The sequence below is a fragment of the Mauremys mutica genome, chromosome 24 (assembly GCF_020497125.1).
Source record: "Mauremys mutica isolate MM-2020 ecotype Southern chromosome 24, ASM2049712v1, whole genome shotgun sequence".
Taxonomy (NCBI): Eukaryota; Metazoa; Chordata; order Testudines; family Geoemydidae; genus Mauremys; species Mauremys mutica.
Window position 1 is genome coordinate 11,407,678 of NC_059095.1, and position 26,173 is coordinate 11,433,850.

General features: G+C 50.1%; 1 protein-coding gene across 5 annotated transcripts in view; it reads left to right on the top strand.

Moving 5' to 3' along the window:
- The first annotated feature begins 8,758 nt into the window (after positions 1-8,758).
- Positions 8,759-26,173, top strand: part of ATP8B3 (ATPase phospholipid transporting 8B3) — a 48,589-nt gene continuing 31,174 nt past the window's right edge. The window contains exons 1-9 of one of the 5 annotated variants that reach the window (XM_044998302.1): positions 8,905-9,018; positions 9,745-9,897; positions 16,058-16,123; positions 16,932-17,023; positions 18,180-18,293; positions 20,647-20,745; positions 22,680-22,741; positions 23,540-23,612; positions 23,738-23,808. In XM_044998302.1, the coding sequence (XP_044854237.1) occupies positions 16,069-16,123; positions 16,932-17,023; positions 18,180-18,293; positions 20,647-20,745; positions 22,680-22,741; positions 23,540-23,612; positions 23,738-23,808 (566 nt within the window). In that variant the 5' untranslated portion in view covers positions 8,905-9,018; positions 9,745-9,897; positions 16,058-16,068. The other 4 variants (XM_044998301.1, XM_044998303.1, XM_044998304.1 and 1 more) reach the window with 4 other exon arrangements.

A 26,173-nucleotide genomic window follows, 5' to 3' on the forward strand; every position in this document is an offset into this window, starting at 1 on the left:
GCCCAGATGTGTGGTGTTGATGCAGCAGCATGTCAGTGTGACGGGTTTTCTCCGAAGCTCGGTCCCAGGGGCTGCGCGAACTCACCCACGCGGCACGCAGGAGGGTTCTGCAAACTCAATCTACCTTCCTCATAGATTCATAGGGTTGGAAGGGACCTCGAGAGATCATCTAGTCCAACCCCCTGCTCAAAGCAGGACCGATCCCCAAATCCCTCAGTGGCCCCCTCAAGGATTGAACTCACACCCCTGGGTTTAGCAGGCCAATGCTCAAACCACTGAGCTCTCCCTCCCCCCTTTTTCCTCGCTAGAGCACTAAGCGCCAGACTGTGACCCTCATGCGGTGGGTTAAATGCTCCCTTCCTTGGCTCCCCGGACCGCAGGCCATAGCATTTGAAGGAGAGCAACCTGGGGCACCCTCGCCCCTTTAGCAGCTGGCCGGGGAGGGGCAGAGAATGGGTGGAGCTTCGGGTGCACAGGCTGGGCTGCTGAGCCGAGACATGAGGGTAAACCACAATCTGTCCCGGGTACTGCGGTGTGTGAGGTTCGGAGACGACGCGTAGCTGTTGATAGTGGGGGGAATTGCAAGGTTCTGGTGATAAGCAGCGGGGTTCAGGGCAGGGCTAATAAATACCTGGTGTCCCTCTGGCTAGGTTTAATAGGCTGCACTGCCCCTTTCTCAGGGCAGGAGGCAAACTTAACCCTAAATATGAGTGTCTGTGTTTGATACACCTTATAATGTCATAGGAGCCGTGCGATGCTTAGGCAGCCAGGGCCGCGTTCACTCCCATGGTGAGCAGCTCCGATAACAGACTGAAAAGCTCACAGTCTTACTTCAGCCGTGAGTAGGGAAGGGGTAGGACGGGGGCCGGGCTGACAGCAGTGAAATCCCATGGTTACGCCAGACATCGGCAAAGTTTGATTCCAAGTGTCTCAGTGTAAATTCCTTTTTAGTCTATCTAGCCCTCATTACTGTAGTGTTGGCACATGTCACAGTCACCACAACAAGCCTATCAGCATTGTGCCCATTTTACAGATGGGAAACTGAGGCACCCGGCTGATGAAGTGATTTTCCCAAAGCCACAGTGATAGTCAATGGCTAAACCAGGAACTGAACCCTAAATTGCCAGCTTGTGACCAAGCTGCCAGGCCACCCCTCCTATCTTTGGGGGCAGGCACCACCTTTGGGCTCGGCCCTGTGCATACGTATATCTTACTCAGGCCCTGACTGGAGCCTCTAGGCCCTATTGTAGTCCAATAAACAATAGCAGTGAGAATACAACCCGCTGTTATTACTGCCTGGCTTTGCGTGGCCACCACAGAAGAAGGAAGTGAATTGTAAGGCTGGATCTGAATGCTGGAGCGTCTTGGCATTTTGCGCAGCTGGCTGGGCATTTTGCGCAGAAGAGGGGGCTGGTAAAGGCACGGGGAGGGTTGTGGGAGCAGGGCACCGAGGCTGGCGTCACTGCTGGAGCAGGACGTGCTGCGGTAGGAGCCTAGGGGGGGGTCACATTTTTCAAAAGCACCTTAGGAGCCTAAGTCCCAGAGTCACTTTTGCAGTCGAAGGAAAGGGAGTGGAGTGGAGTGGGTAGAGAACTAGCCTGCCACTCCGGAGACTTGGGTTTTAGTTTTGGCTCTGTCGCTGGCCTGCTGAGTGACCTGGGCGTGTCACTTCCCTGCTCTGTACCTCAGTTTCCCCAGCTGTAGAACAGTGGCAGTGATGCTTACCTGCTTTGTAAAGTACTTTGAGCTCTACTGAGGAAAAGGCCCATATAAGAGCTAGGTATTATTATAGTTCATTTAGATGGTTTGGAAATTTTACCCTAGGTGGCTAATGCAGATAGCTGGGTCCCCTACCTATTCGTCATTCTCCTATGACCACTTTGTGCCAGCTACGATGCTGCAAAGGAGCCACTGAGCAGGTGCCCCCGGCCTCTGAATAGTGGGGAGGGGGTGCCAGCCTCCCCTCTGTCCCTGCGCTGGTGTGAAGTGAATTCCCTCTCCCACCCCCTTCACGGAGGGCCATGATCTGGCTTGGTAGATGGGCCACCAGACTGGGTTCAGGAGATGTGGGTTCTCTGCCATTGGCTTCTTGGGGAAGCCTGTATTTTTCCTCCTGCCCTTGGCCTGTCATGTCTGTGTTGTTTGTAAGCTCTTTGTGTACGTGCAGCGCCTAGCACAACGGGGCCTTGATCTTGCCTGGGGCCTCTGTACACTGCTCTGAGGATAATGGGCTCTCAAACTTTCGACGACACTCCCGCAACAGGTGTTTGCCTGGTGAGATTTTCGTTCGTTCTGTTTATTTTTGGCACATTCCTTTCTTCGAGACCACGGCGTCTCTGTCCTCACTGTGTGAGCTGTTTGGATTTGCTGCTCATTGATTGATTTTTTCCAGCTGACAGGACTAGACTAGAGGATGCATGAATTTTTCTGCCTGGTGCTATGCCAGGTGGTGAGTATTGGCCTGTTCCAGTCTGTGACGTCTGTTTCCTTAGCTCTGGTTAGCAACTGGCTTCTTCAGAACCAGTGAGGTGGTAAGTTAGCAAACAGCTTCTCTGGTCAAGTGGGGGGAGCCTAGATCCCAGCCATGTGCATCCGTGCAAACACCGACTCTCCCTGCAAGGGGGGCAGAGGGAACCCTCTGGAACAAGCACCAGGCTTAGCAGTAGAAGGATGTTTGTATCTAACCCAACACTGTCTGCTGTCCTCCGTCTTGTGCAAAGGAACGGAAAATGCTGCTGCCTCAGACTGAGGGCACTCTCCATGCCCTGCGCATCGGCCGCCCCCAGTGCGACATGCCTCTCTCCGGAAAGAACACGGGCTCGTGCTGCTTTCCCCCCGGGCGAGTGCGCTGGAGCAGATCCGTGTTACTTGTACATGAGATCAGCGGTTCTCAAACTGTGCGGCGGGACCCCAAAGTGGGGCACGACGACCCTGTTTTAATCATAGAAAGCCAGGGCTGGAAGGGACCTCAGGAGGTCATAAGTCCAACCCCCTGCTCAAAGCAGGACCAGCCCCAACTGGGTCGCAAGGGCTGGCATTAGACCTGCTGAGTCCAAGCCCCAGCACCTGGGGCCGAAGCCAAAGCCCAAAGGCTTCAGCCCTGGGTGGGGAGGCTCAGATTACAGGCCCCCCCTGAAGCCCTTGGGCTTTGGCCCCCTGTCCGGGGTGGTGGGGCTCCGGCTTTGGCTTTACCTCACCCAGGGCAGCAGGGCTTGGGTGGGCTCAGGCAATGTTTGTTGTCAGAAGAGGGTGACGGTGCAATGAAATTCGAGAACCCCTGCACTCGATCCTAGAGACTCCAACCGGGTTTGCCGTCCCCGTCACATCGAGGCAGCGGGTCCCTGCTCCAGAGAGCTGCTGTCAAACAGACAAAAGTCGGGGGTGGGTGAAGAGAAAGTGACTTTCTCGCAACCATTCAGCAGGTCAGTGGCCGACCTGAGAACAGGACACAGCTCTCCTGGTTTGTAGTCACATGCCCTAACCACTGGGTGACACTGCCTCCCCAGCTCAGACTGTGACAGGTGGACGTTGTGCTGAAAATCCCCACACGTTCATCTTTTTTTCCCGTCCCCTTCTCAACTGTCCTGAGAACATCCCCTCTAGATGTCTGACCAGGATTTTGGAACAGCCGAAGAAGAGATGGGTGCCCAGAGAATCCATCCTGGATGGATTTTACCCTGAGTTGGGACTTTGGCACTGAGACTATACAGTGAGACAGTGTGGGGCAGTGGCCTCGGAGTCAGATGTCTGTTTCAACTGTAAGCTCTTTGGGGCAGGGTTTGTCTTTTATTATGTATGTACAGCACCTAGCACAATGGGAAAGCATCTCAGTTGGTGCGTCTAGGTGTTACTGTCATATAAGGAACACGGTGCAGGTCTGGGTGACAAAGCTCAGACGGATGGTGCCTCACTGCTGAGTTTCCGTGCTGTTGTTTAAGGACCTCACACTTTTCCTTGCCTTTATTTCCTTCTTTCCCTGCACGGGTTCAGTTGTAACAAATCCATGAACTGCGGCCATTACTCTGTAGCTCACACACATGCTTGCTCTGTAGGGAGCCCAGACTATCCGTCTAGCCAAGGTATTTCATTGTTCCCCCTTCCTCCATTACCACAGGATCTGAGCATGTCATAATTTGTAATGTTTTATCCCCATTGTACAGACAAGGAACTGGGGTATGGACGGCCAAAGGGGCTGGCTCCAGGCCGTGCGGGAAGTGTGTGGGAGAGCAGGGAACTGAACCTAGGTGGGCAGTTAGTAATGGGCCATTCGTTCTTATGCTGTCTCCAGATAAAAGTCCAGCTCCAGCGTCCAGCTCCATGTTCTGTAGCAGCTTGTGGCAGACCCTCCTGTTGGGTCTGGGGTGTTCGGTAGGGCTGTCGATTAATCACAGTTAACTCACGCAATTAACTCAAAAAAATTAATCGCGATTAAAAAACTTAATCGCGATTAATCGCAGTTTTAATTGCACTGTAAAACAATAGAACCTCAATGGAAATTTATTAAATATTTTGGATTTTTTTCTACATTTTCATATACATTGTATTCTGTGTTTTAATTGAAATCAGTGTATATTATTTTTTATTACAAATATTTGCACTGTAAAAATGATAAATAAAAGAAATGGTATTTTTCAATTCACCTCATACAAGTGCTGTAGTGCAATCTCTTTATCAAAGCGCAACTTACAAATGTAGATTTTTTTTGTTACATAACTGCACTCAGAAACAAAACAATGTAAAACTTTAGAGCCTTCAAGTCCACTCAGTCCTACTTCTTCTTCAGCCAATTGCTCAGACAAACAAGTTTGTTTACATTTACAGGAGATAATGCTGGCCTCTTCTTATTTACAATGTCACCAGAAAGTGAGAACAGGCATTTGCATGGCACTTTTGTAGCCGACATTGCAAGGTATTTACGTGCCAGATATGCTAAACAGTCTATGCCCCTTCATGCTTCAGCCACCATTCCAGAGACATGCTTCCATGCTGATGACACTTGTTAAAAAAATAATGTGTTAATTAAATTTGTGACTGAACTCCTTGGGGAGAATGGTATGTCCCCTGCATTGTGCCATATATTTCATGTTATAGCAGTCTCGGATGATGACCCAGCACATGTTATTCATTTTAAGAACACTTTCACCGCAGATTTGACAAAATGGAAAGAAGGTACCAATGTGAGATTTCTAAAGATAGCTACAGCACTTGACCCAAGATGTAAGAATCTGAAATGCCATCCAAAATCTGAGAGGGACGAGGTGTGGAACATGCTTTCAGAAGTCTTAAAAGAGCAACACTCCGATGCGGAAACTACAGGACCCAAACCACCAAAAAAGGACGACTCAGATAATGAAAATGAACATTGTTAGAATCATAGAATCATAGAATCTCAGGGTTGGAAGGGACCTCAGGAGGTATCTAGTCCAACCCCCTGCTCAAAGCAGGACCAAACCCAACTAAATCATCCCAGCCAGGGCTTTGTCAAGCCTGACCTTAAAAACCTCTAAGGAAGGAGATTCCACCACCTCCCTAGGGAACCCATTCCAGTGCTTCACCACCCTACTAGTGAAAAAGTTTTTCCTAATATCCAACCTAAACCTCCCTCTCTGCAACTTGAGACCATTACTCCTTGTTCTGTCATCTTCTACCACTGAGAACAGTCTAGATCCACTCCTTTGGATTGTTATGGAGCAGAACCTGTCATCAGCCTGGACGCATGTCCCCTGGAATGGTGGTTGAAGCATGAAGGGACATATGAATCTTTAGCACATCTGGCACGTAAATATCTTGCGACATCAGCTAAAACAGTGCCTTGAGAACACCTATTCTTACTTTCAAGTGACATTTTAAATAAGAAGCGGGCAGCATTATCGTCTGCAAATGTAAACAAACTTGTTTGTCTGAGCGATTGGCTGAACAAGAAATAGGACTGAGTGGACTTGCAGGCTCTAAAATTTTACATTGTTTTATTTTTGAATGCAGTTATTTTTTGTACATAATTCTACATTTGTAAGTTCAACTTTCATGATAAAGAGAGTGCACTACAGTACTTGTATTCACTGAATTGAAAAATACTATTTATTTTGTTTTTTTTAAAGTGCAGATACTTGTAATCAAAAATAAAGTGAGCACTGCACACTTTGTATTCTGTGTTGTAATTGAAATCAATATATTTGAAAATGTAGAAAATGTCCAAAAATATTTAAATAAATGGTATTCTATTATTAACAGTGAGATTAATCACGTGATTAATCACAATTAATTTTTTTAACTGCTTGACAGCCCTAGTTTTCAGGTTACACTCAGACAGAAGCCATGAAGGGACAGATCATTACACATGCCATTGGGCTAGCATAGACCAGTGCCATGTCTGGCCAGTGGTCAGAACCTGATGTTATGAGAGAAGGCAAAACATCTGGCTCTCGTCATGACCGGCATCTAAGTGAACGCCTGGTATTTATTTCAAATACAATTCAAATTGCACATGAGATTTGTCTGCAGATCAGTTTTATGGCATAGGTATCACCACCCCAGGGCGGTTTTTTGATAACAGAGGGGAAACCCTTTGAATGCAGTTCTCCTGTGACCCACAGCAGCTGTCTGTGTCCACCAGCCTCAACACAGGATCGCCTTTAGGTTCAGTCCAGCCTAGCCCAGCCCTGTGGGTCCTTCACCGTGAGCGATGTTACAGATGGCACCTAACGGGGCTTTTTCAGCTCTATCCTCTGTGCTTCAGTGTCAGGTTCACATTACATCACGGGGACAAAATCAGAGTTGATTCTATGGATTTTAAACAAAAATGACAGAGGGGGGCCGGCCATGCTCAGAGAGCAGAGCCCCATCCAAAAGCTAGAGAAATGGACATTGTCCAGCTCTCTGCTTCTCCCTACCCCTGCAAGAAGAGGATGATGGGCCTTCCTGTTAAAACTGATGCAGCCGGGCGAGTGAGCCTGTTGCCGGCCCAAAGGGCCCGAGGAGAAGCAACAGCGGGGTTCGTTGCCCGGTGTGCGTCGCACTAATTAACACACCAGGGTGGAGAAGCAAACCAAGTTTATTTGAGCTCAAAAAAGGTGCAAGGGAGAAATTACAATCTCAAATTTTGCACACCCGCACGCAGGCGGGGTCCCAGCATTTATACCCCCCTTGTTTCTCCCCCTTTCTCCCTCCCCCTTGCAACAGTTACACTTAACACTATAATGTAGCTTGTTAGAACTGTTCTCATTCGCATGTTTATCTATGGCCTTCGCAGCACAGACGCATGCAGACTTTCCTCCCCCTTCTCCCTCGTCTTACTGCCGCTTTTGCTGTTTCGAGCTATCCTGCAGCTGCAAGCTAAGAAAGCTGACAGTTACACATTTTGCTTGCTGTTTATTAGCATCTTAGGCTGGTTAAAGTTCACAGCATGGAAGAACTTTGGTTCACTCAGGCCTACAGTCACAACATTGGTTTACTTAGGCCTAGGGACACCAACAAGCCGTAAGTGGTGCAGCTAGGAAGACGCTATGCAGATTTAAAAGGCAGCTTCCGTTTCTTTGCACAGCCCTGGCTTTGGCGTGGTTTCCTTACTTTGTTATAAAGAAAAACTTGATACACAGAAGTATTTTTCGAAGCTCTGCTGTTAGTAGAAGGGTAGGAGGCAAGTCGCTGCTAGAATCTGCAGTTACAAGCAAGGGGCATCAGGGTGGAGGAAAGGTAAAAAAAATCTCTGAACTGTTATTAGTGAGACAGCACCTGCAAGGCAGTGTAAACTGTAAAGGACAGTCCCTGTTCTTACGAATGTACAATCTAAGTAGCCGAGATAGAAGCTTATTATCCACATTTTGCAGACACAATAAGGCAAAGTGACTTTGGGGCAGTGCTGGGAATTGAACCTCTCTCTCCAGAGTCCCGCCCCATGCCTTAACCCCTCTATTTCAGCCTGCAGTACTGACACATGGGTGACATGGCTTGAAAAATTTGAGCGGTTGATGAGAAATAACGACTAATCCACAATGTTTTCTGCAGAAAGATTCCCTTCCTGCAGACACCCAGGGGTTAACGCAGCTCGAACCTGGAAGCTCTCTGCACCCGTCAGGAAGCAGCAGTTCCTCCCCGCCTCCTTCATAGTCTGGGGGGAGGGCACGTCTCCCTCTAGGTGTCTAGCCGCCGGCTGGGTGTGCCGTGCGCGCTGAGAGTTCCCACAAACGCTCTGGCTTCCTTTGCTAGAGCGCCGCGGCTTGAAAATAAAAGGTGCATCTACCCCAGGCACGGTTTCAGCAACGATGCACCCCACAGCTCCTAATCCGGCCCCCTAGGGGCAGCCCCGTACAGGGGTATAAGGGTGACAGCACCCTGTGGATCTCTTCGGGCCCGGTGCCAGGGGTACCCCCTGCAATCCACCCCTCGCCCAGAGGCAATACAACTGTAGCTTGCAGATCCCACTGGCCAGAGCTCAGTTCCTTTGTTCATAGTCTTGTCATGGCACCTGCCTCCTGGTGCCCATGTACACCCCCGCCCCCAGCCCCGTAGCTACTGCTGCCTCCCGGCTGCCCACAGGCTGCCGCCCTGCCTGGCTTTTGGCTTTCTGGGCCCAGCGCCGAGGCTGCCCGCTACCCGGCCTCGCCCACGCGGCTGCTCCCGTGGCCGCTCGGGCTCTCTCCCCGGCCTGCTCCCCCGGGTCTCAGGAAGTCCTTCCCTTTCTTGGGGATTGTGGGGCCCTGCACCATCTGGGCCATTTCCCTCCAGCTCCTTTGGGCAGGGGCAAGGTACCCAGCAATGAGCCCGCAGGTTCAAGACGTGGGCTTGGCGGGGGAAACCCTGGGGACTTGCCACATGAGTTTTGCCCTTACTAAAAATGGCTGCAGGCCTCCCCGTTGTTCTCAATAGAAGGTGAAGCTCTCAGGCTGCCCACCATCAAGATGGCCACCATCAGCCCCCTGGCAGGGGGCAGTGAGGCTGCCCTGACTGAAGATGGCTGCCACTGCCTACTGTTTGAAGCCAGGCTGCCCTCAAGGAAGATGGCTGCTTCTCCTTCACCATGTGTGTCCCAGGGAGGAGATAGGGAGGGGTCAGGGGAGGATGGAAAGGGAAATGTGTCTGTGGGGGGAAGTGGGGCAGGGGAAGGTGTCAGGGCAGAGATGTGTGCTGGTAGAGTGGGGGCAGTGGGATATGGGGGGCAGTGAAATGGTGGGGTGTACAGGGAGGGAGACGGGGGGCAAATGAATACAGGGAGGCCAGTCTGAGGAAGGGGGAGGCTGCAGAGGGAAGGAAATGTAGGGGGAAGGGAAGGAGACAGAAGGCTGAGAAATGGGGGAGAGAGAGAGGTAGGGGGAGGGGAGACTTGGAGACTATGGGGGGGCAGGAAGCGAGGTTATGGGGCCAAAGGCATTGAGGAAGAAAGCGAAGGAGGAGAGAAGGAGGGGACAGGGAGGGAGGATGTTGGAGACTGGAGCATGTTGGGGGCAGAGACTGAAGGAGATCTGGGAGGGATCTTGATAGGGGAGGGCAGTGGGCTGGCATCGCCCCTACTCCAGGGGCTAGGGGAGGGTAAATGGAAGCCAGAGGAGAGGCCTGATTTTTTTGTGTGTGCCTTTAAGGCTGGATTTTCACCCTGCAATAATCACATGGAAATTGGGGGTGGGCAGCGTCTCTCTAAGGTGGGTTGCTCTCACAGCAGTGTCTCACTGTTGCAGGAGCGGGGCTTCCTGTGCGCCCCATTATGTTCAGCGTTGTTTTACTTTGTGTTCCTGCCTGTGTCTTGTGCAGTTTCCACTCTGCGACTCCAGCGTGCTGGGCTTTGTGTTTATCCATAGCAAACGTGATCCATTTAGCAGCCGGCCCTGCAAGCCCTGGACTCTGAGGCCTTGTGTGCCCTAGAAAAAATAGTGGAGGAATCACGCTCTCCCTGCCACCACTGGGGTTAGTTTTAGGGGCAGAATGGGATAAGAACTCAGGCGTTTTCGTTGCTGTTCTGATCGGGTTTCCTGAGGTGGTGGTAAACATGTTTGAGCCCTGTCTCCATTAAGAGCTAAGTACGTGGGCTGCTGCACCACACCCCTTACTCCTATAATATGGGTATTCATTTTTGTAATGTAGATGCACCCTGGGAGTCATGCTGGGGTCTTTTCTTCTAATCTATCATCGTCAGGAGTAAAGACTCTGCAGGCCAAATTCCATTCTCAGTGATCCCTGGACAGCCTCATTGTGGTGTTGCTGACTCCTGTGAGTTTATTGAGAGTCTTGTGATTTTCTGAAAGCCCTGGCTTCTGGAGTCCAGGGAATAAATGAGAATCTTGGTTTTCATTAAAAAAAAAAAGTTTCTACCCCCCCTGGATGCAGAGAAAAACTTGGAAACGTGACCCAAGGGTAACCTAAGGCTAAGAAACCAAAGCCTCACCATTTTTTTATGATAATTTCCTGATTTGACGTGAGTGATACAGCCATTGATGTCAATGGGTTTGCACAGGTGTAGCTGGTCAGAACTTTCAAAACAATCCTGTTAATGCCGCATAAGTTGGCACCATTGTTTGCCTTGATGGCATTGACAGATGCTGGCTCTGCTGATGCTAGCTGCAGGGCCAATGGCAAATGAGCAGGCATTCGTAAGTGGTTCGCTGCACAAAAGCTGGACCTGAGGAATCAGTGGGATGGGAAGTCTCCTTTCTGGAACTGTACTTAGCAATAAGACCTGCCCATGTAGCCCAGCCAGTTCACACCAGGTCTTACACTCCTAGAGAGAGGAGTTTGCTCTGTCCCAAAGAGCTGACAATCTGATGAAACGTGGGTCAGCAACTGTGGAGGGAAAGGGTGCAGGCAGTTCTTGATGAGCATAAGGAGGTAGAAAGGGCTGAGGTGGAGTTTAAAGAAGGACTCCAAGGAGGAGAGAGGCGGACACTTGGCGGATGAAGACAGGGAGACTGTGCCAGGCAGAGGGGGCAGCATGACAAGAAGCAGAAATGGGAAAAGAAGTGGAACCAGGAAAGCAAGAGGATTGGGAAGAGCATAGAGGGGAGCTGGAGGACATTCATAGAGTCCAAGGCCAGAGGGGACTATTTAGATGATTTAGTCTGACCTGCTGTGTAACATGGGCTGGGGAACTTCCTAAAATAATCCCTAGAGCAGATCTTTTAGAAAAACGCCCAGTCTTGATTTCAAAATTGTCAGTGATGGAGAATCCTCCGTAACTCTTGGTAAGTTGTTTCAGTGGTTAATTACTCTCACTGTTAGTAGCCGTGTTAGTCTGTATCAGCAATAAAAACCAAGGAGTCCTTGTGGCACCTTAGAAACTAACAAATTTATTTGGGCATAAGCTTTCGTGGGCTAGAACCCACTTCATCAGATGTATGAAGTACAAAATACAGGAGTAGGTATAAATACATGAAAGGATGGGGATGCTTTGCCAAGTGTTAGGTCAGTCTAACGAGATAAATCAATTAACAGCAGGATCCCAAGGGAGGAAAAATAACTTTTGAAGTGGTAAGAGAGTGGCCCATTACAGACAGTTGACAAGAAGGTGTGAGTAACAGTAGGGAGAAATTAGTATTGGGGAAATTAAGTTTAGGTTTTGTAATGACCCAACCACTTCCAGGCTTTATTCAGGCCTAATCTGATGGTATCTAGTTTGCAAATTAATTCCAGTTTTGCAGCTTCACATTGGAGTCTGTTTTTGAAGTTTTTTCATTGAAGAATTGCCACTTTGAGGTCTGTTATTGAGTGACCAGGCAGGCTGAAGTGTTCTCCTACTGGTTTTTAAATGTTATGATTCCTGATATCAGATTTGTGTCCATTTATTTTTTTGCGTAGAGACTGTCTGGTTTGGCCAATGTACATGGCAGAGGGGCATTGCTGGCACATGATGGCACATATCACATTGGTAGATTTGCAGGTGAACCATCCCTGGATGGTGTGGCTGATGTGGTTAGGTCCTGTGATGGTGTCTCTTGAATAGATATGTGGACAGAGTTGGCACTGGGGTTTGTAGCAGGGTTTGGTTTCTGGGTTGGTGGTTTTGTTGTGTGGTGTGTAGTTGTGGTGTGTAGTTGGTCAAAAGACCATGTGATTCTGGGTCAAATGCTTTACAGAAGTCTAAGTCTATTACATCAACACTATTACCTTTATCATCCAAATTTGTAATACCGTTCAAAATATCAAGTTAATTTGACTTGCTTTATTTTCCATTAACCCATGTTGACTGACATTAATCATAGTACCCTCTTTTTATTCATTATTAATCAAGTCCCATATTAGCCTCTCCATTATCTGGCCCAGGATCGATGTCAGAGTGACAGGCCAAACATTACCTGGGACATCCCTTTTACCCTTTGTAAATATTGACACAATATTAGCTTTCTTTCAGTCATGTGGAACTTCTTTGGTGTTCTAAGACTTATTGAAAATCAACATTAATGGTCTAGCAAGCTCCTCAATCAGCTGTTTTAAAAACTGTTGGATGCAAATTATCCAGACCTGCTGATTTTAAAATGTCTGACTTTAATAGCTGCTGCTTAACATCCTCTGGGGTTACGAGTGAAATGGAAAGAGTTTCATTATGTAATATATTTCCCATATTCATTGAATACATCTTTTTCTGCATTATTTTTGATAATTCTACCATTTCCATCTAATAATAGACCAATACTATTGTTAGGATTCTTTTTGTTCCAAATATACTTAATAAGCGCCTTCTTGTTGTCCTTAACTCACTGGCCATAGATGTCTCCTTGTGTCCCTTTTGCTTCCCTTATCAATTTTCTACAATTCCTAGCTTCTGATTTATATTTATTATTATCTGCTTCCTATTTTTTCTATTTTTTTATACGTATTTTTGTTTTTTATAGCACCCTTCTCTTTTCCTCTAAATCAGGTTTTTTTTAAATCAATAAAGCCTTCTTCCTCGATTGTGGGAAGTGAGAGCAGAGTCTCAAGAGGAGCTGGATTATGCAAGGGTCCCTGGCTTGTAATTTTTATTTGTAATTACTTGGGTGATGAATGATATTTATGGAGGGCTGGGAGTTTTCTTGGAACCAAACTTGCTGTGTATTTTTTTCTGTGGAAATATTTCATGGATCCTTTGAGCTTTGTTCTTTCTCCCCTGCCCCCACTTTTTTTTTGGTTTTCGACTCAGGTTTCTTTTTCCCAGCAGCAAGATTTGTGTTGCGCCCGTCTTAGGTGACAGTTAATCCCGATGCATATACATACGCACACACAAACACCCAGCTTTCATTTCAACTATGTGCCTCAAATCCTGCCAGCTGCAGATGCTTAATTCGCTGTGCTGTTTGTTTGGGGGACTTTTTTGGCAGCCGCTGGGAACATCGGTATTTCTGAGCTGCTGAGCAATCCAAGCAGAAATAACAACACAAAAGTTTTTCACTGATACAATGAGGCTCAGAAATGCCACGTGCATCAGGAAGATGCTGTATATTAGAACTTTCTGTGAGCACAAGAGGCCCCTTCTGAAGGGGCCAGTTATGCCCAAAGCAGGAACCGCATGGCCCGCCTTATGAATTCCAGCTGAAGTCAGTGAAATGTAGGCTCAGATCCTCTCTAGGGTTAGTTTATTTGTGGAGAAACCCATTTTTTAAAAAAGACGTGCTGTCTATGTCGGTGAGATTTTTGCCCTAGTCAGTGTCAGGAGTGGGAGGGGCTGGGGCAGGAGCAATTCTCCCCCTCCTCAGGGGCTCCCCGCTGGGGAACGTAGGCACTGCCACTGCCCCAGCCTTAGCGGGGCAGCATGCCTCCTGCCGCACCCTCAGCTGACGCAGAGAGGAGGAGGAGCCCCGGGGCATCTCCTGCTTGTGTGGGTCACTAGGACGACCACTGGGACTCGGGTGCAGAAGCTGAGATCTGACAGCTGTAGAGATGAGGCAGGGGAATTCTTTATTGAGGCTGCTGGACCCAGGCAAGCCTTGTGGTTCTCTCTGGCTTTGTAGCGCCTAACCTGTGCTGTCCTGCGTCTCTGCACAGGGATCCCCTACCTCGGGGTGTTAATTCACACGGGGAAAGGCTGTGTGTGGATGCCATTCTGGAGCAAAAGTGTCCTATTTTGGTAACAAAAGATATGAACTAAACCAGATTCACTTAGTTTGGTGCTGTACGTACAGCAGCCCTTGGTCCGGATTGAGCAGCCACGCACGAACTGGAGCTGCACTACAGAGAGCTGATGGCTCCCAAAGTTCCAGGCAGGCGAGTTTGGATCTGGGGTTGTCAGATGTTGCCCTTCCTCGGGGGTGTTGTGAGTGTCTCCCTAAAGTGTTTTGTGCTCATGTGTGTCGGGGCAAACTTAGCATCAAACTAAATTGCACTGGGCTGTAATCAGAGTGATGGGAAGAGGGAAAAGGGAGACGTGAGAGAAAGAGACACTGCAGGGAAAGAAGAGAGAAAAAGGAAAAAAGGGAGGCGATCAAAGGGAAGGGATCAAAATAATGGCAGGGCAGACCTCCGTGTGGGATTATTAACTAATGAGATAATTAACGCTTCACGCCTCTCTGGTTCCTTCCATCTAAAGATCACAAAGCATTTCACAAACAGCCCACAAACATACCTGTGCGGAAGGTCTTCGGATTACTGGGCATAAAGCCAATCTTGTAATTGACAGAGGTGTTTGCTCTTTGGGCATGAGACGCATGGTTGGGATCGCAGGAGGGGACAGAGTTTCTCCTACACGATGGTGGCCCCAAACGATTTCTTGTAACCTCTTGAGGGGGGAGATATCTAGGAGTTGTTCTGAGCAGCTGGGGCTGGACTAAGGTGGGGCTCGAAGATAATCCATGCTGATGCTGCTGTGTCAACTGTTAGTGCTGGCTTCGTCTTAAATACAGGGTTGGTCACCTCATCCCAGAGAAAACCACCTCAACGTTGGGCCAGATTCTGGAGCCCTTCTTTAGACATTGGCCACTCTGATTTGAGTGGGAGTGCTGTCCCTGCAAAGTCTGAATAGCCGTTAATGAATCCATGAGCTGCAAAGCTATGATTAACCACTGGAACGAACTCCCAAGGGAAGTGATGGACTCTGCATCTCCCAGTGTCTTCAGATCCAGACTGGCTGCCTTTCTGGAAGAGATGTTTGATCAAATCCAAATTATTGGGCTCAATGCAGGGGTAACTGGGTGGAATTTTAGGGTATCCCAAGGACGTCACTCGGAGTAGTGAAGGTCAACTTCTTCCCGAATAATCTGCACGTGCACTTGAGGAGTCATTGCTAGAGCCCTGGGACCTTTGCTCTAAACATACAGGCCTTTACTACTTAAGCTAACCTAGACTTCCTGTAATTGATGCTACTAGCAGGACCCATTTGATTCCTACAGGCCAGCTAGGTCACTCATTTACTCCTGCACAAGGTCAGTACATTGCTTCAGGACCTAAAGAGTGCCGCCTGCAGATATTTGATCCAGAGGAGAGATCATGAACTCTGGAGAAGTTCGGAAGTAGGTTTCGAGCCAGTTCTGAATGCCGCATCTAGGTGGCAAGGCAGTGAACATGACTCGAGGCCAGAGTGAGAGAAATTAAAGCTGAGGAACTAGATTTAGTCCGGCCACAAGTGGTTTCAACTCATCTGGACTGACATTAACTTAAGCCAGCAGAGCGTTTGGCACTGTGACTGTTTTGTGCAAAAAGGAGATTAATAGGAAATGTGATGGAAGAATGTAGCGTAACAAATGGGATTGCTGGCCCTCATTGCAATGAAAAGGTACCGCCTTTAAAACAGATGGAAAGAAAATACTTTTTTTATGCAGCACATAATCAGCCTGCTGTGGAATATAAACTGAGACAAGGAGTTAATTAAGGAGAATTGGATGTCAGGGTGGATAACGTGTATTTACACCTGCTGGGGTAATAAAATCTAGCCAATATGAGGCTTCAGGGCAGAAGCTCATCACCGTCTGGGGTCAGGAGGAAATTACTCTACTGTGGCATGGTATTGCATTCTGGGATATCAGCCCCAGAGAGCTTAAAGAACCAGGGCAGCACGGTTACAGTGTATTGCCATCCCACGAAAGGAAAAGAGCTGTAGAACTATAAAACCTTGCAACGATTATTGTTCATTATCGTAAAGATGTTTGGTTCCTTTGCTTTCTAGATTCTGGCAGCATGACCCACCAGGAGTCACTCGAGAGTTACCTGAATGGGAGTAAGAAGCAGTTAGGTCAGTGCAAGATGGCACGGCTGGGTTGTTTGGCATTGGGAGAGCGGATGGGGAATGGAGAACCTGAGCTGGGGAGGCCGAGTATGGCGTGTAGGGAGCCATAGTAAGTGGGGAGTTAAGAACCTTGACTAAGAATGTCCCAGCTTTAGACCCTGGCACTAAAAAGAGAGATCGTAGGATCTATTTAAATGATTTTGGCTGGGGGACTGTTCATTCACCAAGGGTTTGGTTGTGCCATTAAATCACCACCTTTGCCCCGGGATTGTTCCTGAGGGAAAACGACTGAGACGGGCCCTTCCCTGACCCCTTGGACTGCCCAGCCCATGCCAGCTCTGCTTGGCTTGATTTTCCCCAGTGGACTCCAGCCCCAATGTAAGTGCTGGTTTCCCTCAGTCCTCAGGCACCAGAAATCCAAGAGCCGAGCTTGCAACAGGCTCCGGAGCAGGCATGAGTGGCAAGGGAAGGCGTCCGGTGCTCTCTGTCCCCTGGCAGGCTCTACACCGGGCTGGGCATAATCTAGTGCTTAGTGAGGAGCAAAGAACAAAACCGGGGCTGGAGCTGGGTCTCGCTGGAATGGACTCTCGCTCTGCTCCAGTTGCCCCAAAGGCCACTTCTAATCAGGCCTGTGGGATCCCAATCCCAGTGGGTCCCAAGGTCCTCCTCCAATCATGCCAGCAGCAAGCAGTACCCGAAGCTCCTTGCGGGCCTTATGGTGCTGTCATCTGTCCTGGTTCTGCCTCATTTCCCCACGGGCCAGAGACTGTTGCCCAGAGATGGCTAATGGCTCAGCGTTTGGCTGCTTTTCCAGATTTCACCTGGGAGGTGAAGGCCAACGACCGAGCCTATCACAAGCAGTTCAAGAAGAGAGCTGCCTTCTGCCTGACGAGGAAAAAATATGAGGTGAGTCACCTTGCTTCAAGCCTGTGTTTATTTTATGGCCACTAGTGTCTCCGCTGATTTCCCAGCTGGCAGTGCAAGCCCCTTGGCCGTGGGCAGGGCTCGAGCAGACAGATCTCCAGAGCGGCTGACTGGAGGCGCCTTTTCTGCGAGTGCCTCATACTATTGCTGCAGTGTTCGCCAGTCACGGTCCAGAGCAGCGTGCTGGGCCATTGAGATTTCTAGAAGGGAGTCGTGGCTTTGTGTGCTTGAGAGAGCCGCGTGACCTGTAGTGGCTGGTCCGTAGAGAACGTAAGGGACCGGATAATGCTCCCTGCTAATGGAAGGCTCCCTTAGCTTGAGTGGTAGAAGCCACTGGAGGGGGTTTGGAGCAGGGTTCTCGTCCTGCTTCTTCAGAGGCGTGTGAGTTTTGCGTGGTGACTGGGTAGGATGTGTTACCGTGGGACCTGGCGGCAGAGGTCAAATGGAAAAGCCTGCATGCGAGAGAGGGGATAAGAAAGGGTAGGATGGGGTGTGTAACCCACTGACTGTGTTCCATGTTCCCCGCTCTGCCCGATCCACTGAGGATACGAGTCTGCTGCCTGCCTTTAGCTCTGGAGACCCCTGGTTCAAACCCGGGTGTTAGCCATACTGCCAGCTGGCTGGACCCACCCGGAGTAAGCCTGGGAGATGAGCTGATAGGCCCAGATGCTCAAAGGTATTTAGGCCCCTGACTTCCATTGATTTCAAAGGGAGTTAGGCACCTAAATACATGTGAGGAACTGGGCCACGAAGAGTAAGGGCCTGATTCTCAGTTGCCCTGCACCTTGGGCAGTCATTCACTGGGCACAAAGCGGGGGTTGGATGCTTCCACTCTGACCTGTTAGTGCTTTGTATTGGCGTAAAAGATGACCCAGGGTTGCTGAGCCTGAGGCGGAGGAGTGGATGTGGGGGGAAGGAACTCTGCTTCCACCGTATTCCTCCCTCCCTCGGTGTAGATCCCTGGCACTTTCTAGGCCCAGCAGCCCCACTGCAGAGTGAATCTGGAGTTTAACCTAGGAAGAAGGGGATGCCTGTGCCCCATGAGATCCCAGTGGCTGGCAGGAAGCCCTGCTCGGCCCAGCTCTTGCTGTGTCCTGAGAAAGCCCAGCCATGTCAGTCTTTCAAATGCTCCTTCCAGGATAACGCCATCAAGACAGCCAAATACAACGCCCTGACCTTCTTGCCGCTCAACCTCTATGAGCAGTTCCATCGTCTGGCCAACCTCTACTTCCTCTTCGTCATCCTCTTACAGGTGAGATCTCGCTGGAGGTCGGGGGGAGACTGCTGGGCCTGCCAAGCCAGTGCCCTGAGATGGGCACAGAGGGGAGAGAGACACTGTCTAAAGACGGAGCTGTGTCTAGTGCTTGGAGCGCGGGACTGTGAGTTAGGACTTCTGAGTTCTAACCCCAACTCTGCTACAGAATCGCTGCGTGATCTGGGGCGAGTCCCTTCACCTCTCTCGGACCTCCGTTCGGGCTGGCGCAGTCTCCCTCTCTCTCAGTTTTATGGGGATTTTGGATGATCCATTGGATAATTTAAGGAGACCGTGTTTCTCTAGCAGCTTTCATGCAAGGATCACAAAATACCCTCCAGTCCTCACACTGCCCCCATGAAGGATATTAGCTGCAGAGACTGTGATGGAGCGACTCGCCCAAGGTCACACAGCAAGCTGCTGGGCACAGAACCCAGGAGTCCTGGCTTCCAGTCCTTTAATCACTAAGGATGGGATTGTCAAACGTTCCTATGCGAGTTAGGAGCCAACTCCCTTGAAAGTCGTTAGATCAAAGCTGCTTCTCTTTGGCCTTGTCTGCACGCAGAGCTGTACCAGATTTTAAACCGATTTAGCTAAACTGGCGCAAAAGGCCATGCGGATGCTCTTAGGGATTGGCCACATGGGAACCAAGATAACCATATGGGTTTTAATTCATCCCCTTAGTTATTTCAGTGTCAGGCTGCATGGGGGCTCTCTCGTTTCACCCCAGGAGTATTCCATTTTGAAATAACTGGCTTAATTGACATAAAGCTAGGAGAAGATACCGTTATTGCGGTTGTTAAGGCAAGCTCTTATTTTGATTTAACCCAGCTTTGGTTTAACGTATCGACGGGGGGATATTGACCAGAATAGCTTATTCTGTAACGGCTATTCTGCAATAGCTGTTCTAGCTATTGTGGACTATTTTGTTCTGCAATAACTGTTCTGGTCCATTTCCCCATGTCGCCCTATCTGGAGTGGCTCACAAGCATGAGGGCCGACCTTCGAGCAGACTGTCAAAAAGCAGGGCCGGCACCCCAGATGGGTCAGATGTTCTGTAATTAGATTTCACCAACCCCGTACCAAATGTGAACTCCCAAAGTACTACAATATTCTTATAAGGGAGTCGCAGACAGGCCCCGTAGACGCTTCAGTCTGTCTTGCCACCCAGGCAAGCTGGACGATGTGATAAATGGTCACTGACACCAACAATTACAAACTAATCCAGTCACACCCGGTCCCAAGAGACCAACACTCAGCCAGGGCGATTTGCATCCCAGATCTCACACCAAAGACAATCCTATAGTAAACTGACTAAAGGTTTATTAGCTAAGGAAAAGAAATGAGAGTTAATGAGAGATTAAAGCAGGTAAAATATATATGTACAGGTGAGTCACACACTATAATTGCAAAAGCTAGCAGAGGCGCAGTGTTCTCCCAGTTTCCCTAATACTCAGCAACCCAGAATAACTCGGGGGATCTCTGCCTCCTTATTCAGTTTTCTGCCCTGTTAGAATCAACACAGCCAGGAGATGAAGAATTTTTCCTTGGGTCCATATTTATAGCTTCTCGCAGAAACCAAGCGGTCAGGACAGTCCCCACGGGGGTTCTTTCTTCATGGCAGGAAAAGAGGAATGTACGTAGAGACTTTGATCGGAACCATAATGACCACTCGCTTTCAATGTGCAGGAATTCACACTCTCCTGTTAAAGTTCTTCATTTGCATTACATAAGGCTCCTCTCTGTTTGATGAGCTATTTAATTACTGGGGTATATGCAAGGCAGATGCTTGCTCTTACATTGTAACAGGGGACAGATAAGGGAAAACAATGCCTGCGACATCCCACCAGTTCTTCATGGAGTTTAAACACTAAACACATTTTTGTACATTTCACATTTACTTTGAACTTTACTAACATGCAAATGAGCTGGCCTGGCTTGCAGGTGTGAGTTTGTCAGTTCTCAGCTGATGCCTAGGCCTTGGCCAGAGCTGGCAGTTGCCACTTACCAGCGTCACACTCCGCGGAGACAAGTCCTTAGTTTGGTTTAGCTTGAGTTGATTAGGAAGATCTTTAAGCTAAACTGAAATAAGCTGCTCGTAAACCAAAATAAGAGCCTCTGTGCCGGTGTTTAAAAAGAGATTGAAGTTAAACTGGAGGAATTTCTGCCTGGGGACAGAGCCGTTGGTTTGATTACCAGGAAATTCAGATGCTCCCGTAGAAAGAAGTTACCCCAACTCTTCCAACCCGCAAGAAATGGTCAGTGCTTCAGGGTGGGGGGTCAAGGCTGTGCCTGGTCCCCCACCTTCCCCTAGTAATGTGATGCTCCTCTGCTCTCTCGCCTCCCATTTCAGACTGTTCCTGAAATCTCCACCCTGCCTTGGTTCACCCTGCTGCTTCCCCTGAGCTGCCTCCTCCTCCTCAGAGGCCTACGGGACCTGATTGATGACATTGTGAGTACCCCGTCAGTTCCCAGGGCTGGAAAGCCACGAAGGGGCCCGGTGCATGGTGTGGCTTGCCAGAGAGCCCGGGACTGAGCTGAAAAGCAGCCTGGCACTCTCTGTATCTTTAGGCCTCAGCACCCGGCATGTATCCACAATGCCTTCATGGAGGCAAGGGGCTGTGGATATCTACCATCCTCCCTTTGGAGCGGGGATGAGTAACTGGCCCCTTCCCCTGGTCTGGCCTCTCCATGACTGACCCACTCCCCGCCCCGCTCTTTGGGTCCCAGCCAATGGACATGCTTCCTCTTAGATCCACCGACATATTGACTGCCCCTCTGTTCCACGTTCAGACCCACTGGGCATGCCCTTGTGTCGCGCCCGTGTGTGCCGACATCAGGCCAGGCACCCAGAACCAAGCGTGAACTCCTGGATCACGATCACAGTCTGCGCATGGAGTCACGGGCCCTTCCTTTAGACCAGTGCGTCTCAGCCTATTTATCATTGTGGGCCGCATATGTGACGCACAATGTATTCCTTGGGCTGCAGGTGGAGAACCACAGCACGCCTCCCCCAAACCCTGCCCCCTACAGACCCCTATGCCCAGCGCCAAGCCCCTGCCCAGAGACCCCTCCGCAGGGTGGGGCCAGGAGCGGACCCCGCTGCATGGCAAGGCAGCACCCAGATCCCGCCCTGCAGGGCAGGGCAGCCCCGGAAGCCCGGACCCTGCCACACAGGGCAGGGAAGGGCAGCCTGGCAGCCTGACAGCCTCAACCCTGCCATGCCGTGCTGGGCATCAGGCAGCCAGGGCTGCGGACCCTGCCGGGTTGGGCGGCCAGGCAGCCTGGCCACCGCCACGCGGGCCCTGCAGCTTTTAGCACATAGCTGGGCTGCAGCTCTGTGCTAATTTGGCCACACGTGGGCTGCGGGTGGAGAACCACTGCCTTAGACTCTCCAGCCTATCAGGGAAACTGGACTTGGGGATATATGGTCACTTACACCAAAAAAATCACACAATATTCAGGTTGCTTCCAGTCCCAAGAGAGACCAGTCACTTACCCCAGATCAGCTGGTTCCCTAGATCTCACACCAAAGACAACCCCTGTAGCCAATCCTGGAATAAACTATCTAAAGGCTTATTAACTAGGCAAGATAAATAAGAGAGTTGTTTCCAGGCTAAAGCAAGCAGACAGACACACAACTGAGTTGCAATAAATCCTAAGAATTGCAGTGATCTGTCACTTCAAAATGTCTTTCAGGGTGGACCCAAGGGTAACCCCTGGGGATCTCTGGCTTCAGTTTGGTGTCTCTGGCCCTGTCAGAATTCAAACAGCAAAGAGATGGAAAGTTTTCATGTGTTTTTGTTTTATTCCTCCCAGTCCGTAGGACGAGTTTCCTCGGACGTTGCCTTTCCAAGGGGCGATAGAGCCATTCACCAGTCCTTTGTATTGCGATGTTCCTTGATGGATCATCTGATTTTGATAGTTCTTCTGGCCACCAGGGTAGGGGTGGAGGTAAACACTCTTCCCCTCCGGGTTCACAAGTTTAGAGCAACATTTTCAAAGTTCTAAAGCAAAACTTACATGTTTCCTTGTAGCCTGGAATACAGACATTGCAAATCAGATTCATGCAGGCAGCAACTTACAAATAGGCAGCAGAGTTGTAACACTAGTAAATCCAGTCTCATAGGATGAACACCTATTTTAAGCAACATTACCACATAAGCGAACTGGCCGTGCCTCCAACTATGAATGAGTCAGTTCTTAGCTAATGCCTGCAGCCCGGGAAAGAGCCTGCCAGGATCACACCTGGAAAGGGCAGATCTCCTCGCTCGGAGACTGGAACTCCCGGACAGAGCCTGGTGCTAACAGGGATGTTCTCTTGCAGCCCTGGTGAACGGGGAAGCCGGACATGGCCTGTCCTTGTCTTTTCTCCTATTTTTGCAGGCCCGACACCGGAGCGACTGGATGATCAACAACAGGCCCTGCGAAATCTTGGTTGGGAAAAGGTTAGGGGCCTTGAGACATGTCCAGCTGCGAGCTACAGGATAAAACTCACTCTTTACAGTCGTGTTCTCCTCCACCGTGTGTTTGAAGAAGCGGGGGAAGGGGTGATGGTGGCTCTGTGCCATTATCTAAGCTCATAGAGTTCTCCCAATTTAGCAGCTGTGCTCAGAAGTGGTTGTGATGTGTCATCTCCCCCAGGCTGCACCACAGAGACACACCTTCCCACAACCTGGGGCAGGCCTCGTTTGCTCCACCCTTGGGATTGACACATCCCAGTCCCAGCTGGGATGGGGATCCAGGGGACCCTGGCTCCAGGCGACACCTCCTCCTGTCCTAAAGGAGTTTTCCTTTCCTTGGAAGGGCACCCAGAGAGTTTCTGCCACTTCTGGCCCATAGGGCTCCTAAAGGGGGCGCTGCAGAGTGTCACCCCGGCTTGAAGTTGCACTTCTCAGGAGGCGGAAGGGTGCAGAAGGGACTGAAACGTCCCATCTGAGCCCAGGTCGCTAACAGCCAAAAGTCACTGCCATTGATGGCTGCTAGGTGGCCTGCCTGCTAGGCATGGGTGGGTCCCATGTCACGAAACCACCCGCCCAGCTGGTCTTCACGTTGGCAGGCTTAGCAGAGCGGCTAAGGATTGGATGGGCCACAGAGACTGAAGTCTCCTCTCATCTTGGAGGTCAGGGTCGAGGCGTGGAGGCTGGGGAGGTGGAGGCTGCTGCCCGGGCTACCCTGTGGAGAGAGGTCTCCAGGGCCGTCAGCTCAGCACGTCTCCCCCTAAGCGGCTTGTTTTTCTCTTGCAGCTTTAGCTGGAAGAAATGGCGGGACATCTGTGTCGGCGACATCGTCTGCCTGCGCAAGGACAGCTTCGTCCCGGTGAGTCAGGCCCCTCGTGGCGGGCCGGGCCCCTCACTCCGAGGCCGTACGCTGGGGAGCGGGGATGAGGGGGCCTCATTAGTAAAGTCTCTCTGAGGCCTTTTCTCTTTCGCTTGCTTTTAAAGGCCGACCTGCTCTTGCTGTCCAGCTCGGAGCCCAGCAGCCTGTGCTACGTGGAGACAGCGGATATCGACGGGTAAGGAGTGGGAGAGACCGTGGGGAGACCACAGCCACCGGCTGGGGACCAGAGACACCACAGCCAACGTTCTGAGGCCTCCATATTTGGGATCCCGGCTGGAGACACCTTGGGCCTGGGTTTCAGAGGTGCTGGGTGCCTGGCAGCGGTGGGTGCTCAGCACCTTCAAAAACCAGGCCCCAAGGGATTCTGAAATGGGACACCCGAAATTCAAAACCTGGGGTGTGTTGCTTCTGCAAAGCAGGGGACTACAAGTCCCATCAGCTCCCTCTGTACACCCCCATTTTCCTAGCTAAGCAGGGACCATATTTCCTACCTGCCCCATCCCCTTTGCATTTCCATTCCCCTGACCGGGTAAGAGGAACGGTCGTGAGCCAGGCTGGGCTCGGTTTGGGGAGCGGGAGCCACACGGCAGCAGGGGGCTGGAGAGAAGCCCCAGGAACCATGTGCAGAGCCGCAGTCAGCATGGATTTGTCAAGAACAAATCCTGTCAAACCAACCTGATAGCTTTCTTTGACAGGGTAACAAGCCTTGTGGATGTGGGGGAAGCGGTAGATGTGGTATATCTTGACTTTAGTAAGGCTTTTGATCCTGTCTCGCATGACCTTCTCATAAACAAACTAGGGGAATACAACCTAGATGGAGCTACTATAAGGTGGGTGCATAACTGGTTGGAAAACCGAGAAAGTAGTTATCAATGGTTCACAGTCATGCTGGAAGGGCATAACGAGTGGGGTCCCGCAGGGATCGGTTCTGGGACCCGTTCTGTTCAATATCTTCATCAGTGATTTAGATAATGGCATAGAGAGGACACTTACAAAGTTTGCAAATGATACCAAAGCTGGGAGGGGTTGCAAGTGCTTTGGAGGATAGGATTAAAATTCAAAATGATCTGGACAAACTGGAGAAATGGTCTGAAGTAAATAGGATGAAATTCAATAGGACAAATGCAAAGTTCTCCACTTAGGAAGGAACAATCAGTTGCACACATACAAAATGGGAAATTACGGCTTAGGACGGAGTACTGCGGAAAGGGATCTGGGGGGTCATGGTGGATCACAAGCTAAATATGAATCAACAGTGTAACACTGTTGCAAAAAAAGCAAACATCCTTCTGGCATGTATTAGCAGGAGTGTTGTAAGCTAGACACAAGAAGTAATTCTTCCGCTCTACTCCGCACTGCTTAGGCCTCAACTGGAGTTGTGTGTCCAGTTCTGGGCACCACATTTCAGGAAAGATGTGGAGAAATTGGAGAAAGTCCAGAGAAGAGCAACAAAAATGATGAAAGGTCTAGAAAACATGAGCTGTGAGGGAAGATTGAAAAAACTGGGTTTGTTTAGTCTGGAGAGGAGAAGACTGAGAGGGGACATGATAACCGTTTTCAAGTACATAAAAGGTTGTTACAAGGAGGAGGGAGAAAAATGGTTCTTCTTAACCTCTGAGAACAGGACAAGAAGCAATGGGCTTAAATTGCAGCAAGGGCGGTTTAGGTTGGACATTAGGAAAAACTTCCTAACTGTCGGGGTGGTGAAGCACTGGAATAAATTGCCTAGGGAGGTTGTGGAATCTCCGTCATTGGGGATTTTTAAGAGCAGGTTGGACAAACACGTGTCAGGGATGGTCTAGATAATACTGAGTCCTGCCATGAGTGCAGGGGACTGGACTAGACGATCTCTCGAGGTCCCTTCCAGTCCCGTGGTTCTATGAGGAACCGGCTGTGACTGCCGGACATCACAGGTGGGTGCAGGCCTGTGTGGGACTTGTGTGGGAGCAGCAACGGCTGGCAGGGAGCCAGGGCGGAGGGGCCCCAACGAGAGACACTGACTGAGCTTGGCTTGGAAACCTGCAAATGCCTGTTGGCAGGAATAGAGACTGGACTGGAGCGGTGCCCCGGGCCCCAGGGCTGACCAGCCCTGACCCTCGATGGGACTGTCTGGGGCCCGAACGGGAACTGCTGTTGCTCAATGTGACTGTAACTGTGTAGGCTTCTGTACCAAGGGTATCTACAACCTCCCCCGTCCTGCCAGCCCCAGTGACAACCTGCCCTTCAGCCCTGTGTCTGAGCGGTTACTGGGACCCACCGGGGCTAGCGCCCACAAGGCCTCGCTGCTGAAGCACCTGCAGGCCTTGCCTCTGAGGTGCATGCACCTGGCACGCTCCTAGGACCTAGGGGTTTGGGGTACAGAATAACCCCAATAATTACAGGGGCCAAAACAGGATGCTCTGGAGGTTAAGTCACTGGCCTGGGACTCTGCAGAGTTGGGTGAAATCTCCTGCTCTGCCCAGACTCCCTGCCTGACCTTGGGCAAACCATGTCACCTCCCTGGGCCTCAGTTCCCCATCTATAAAATGGGGATAACGATC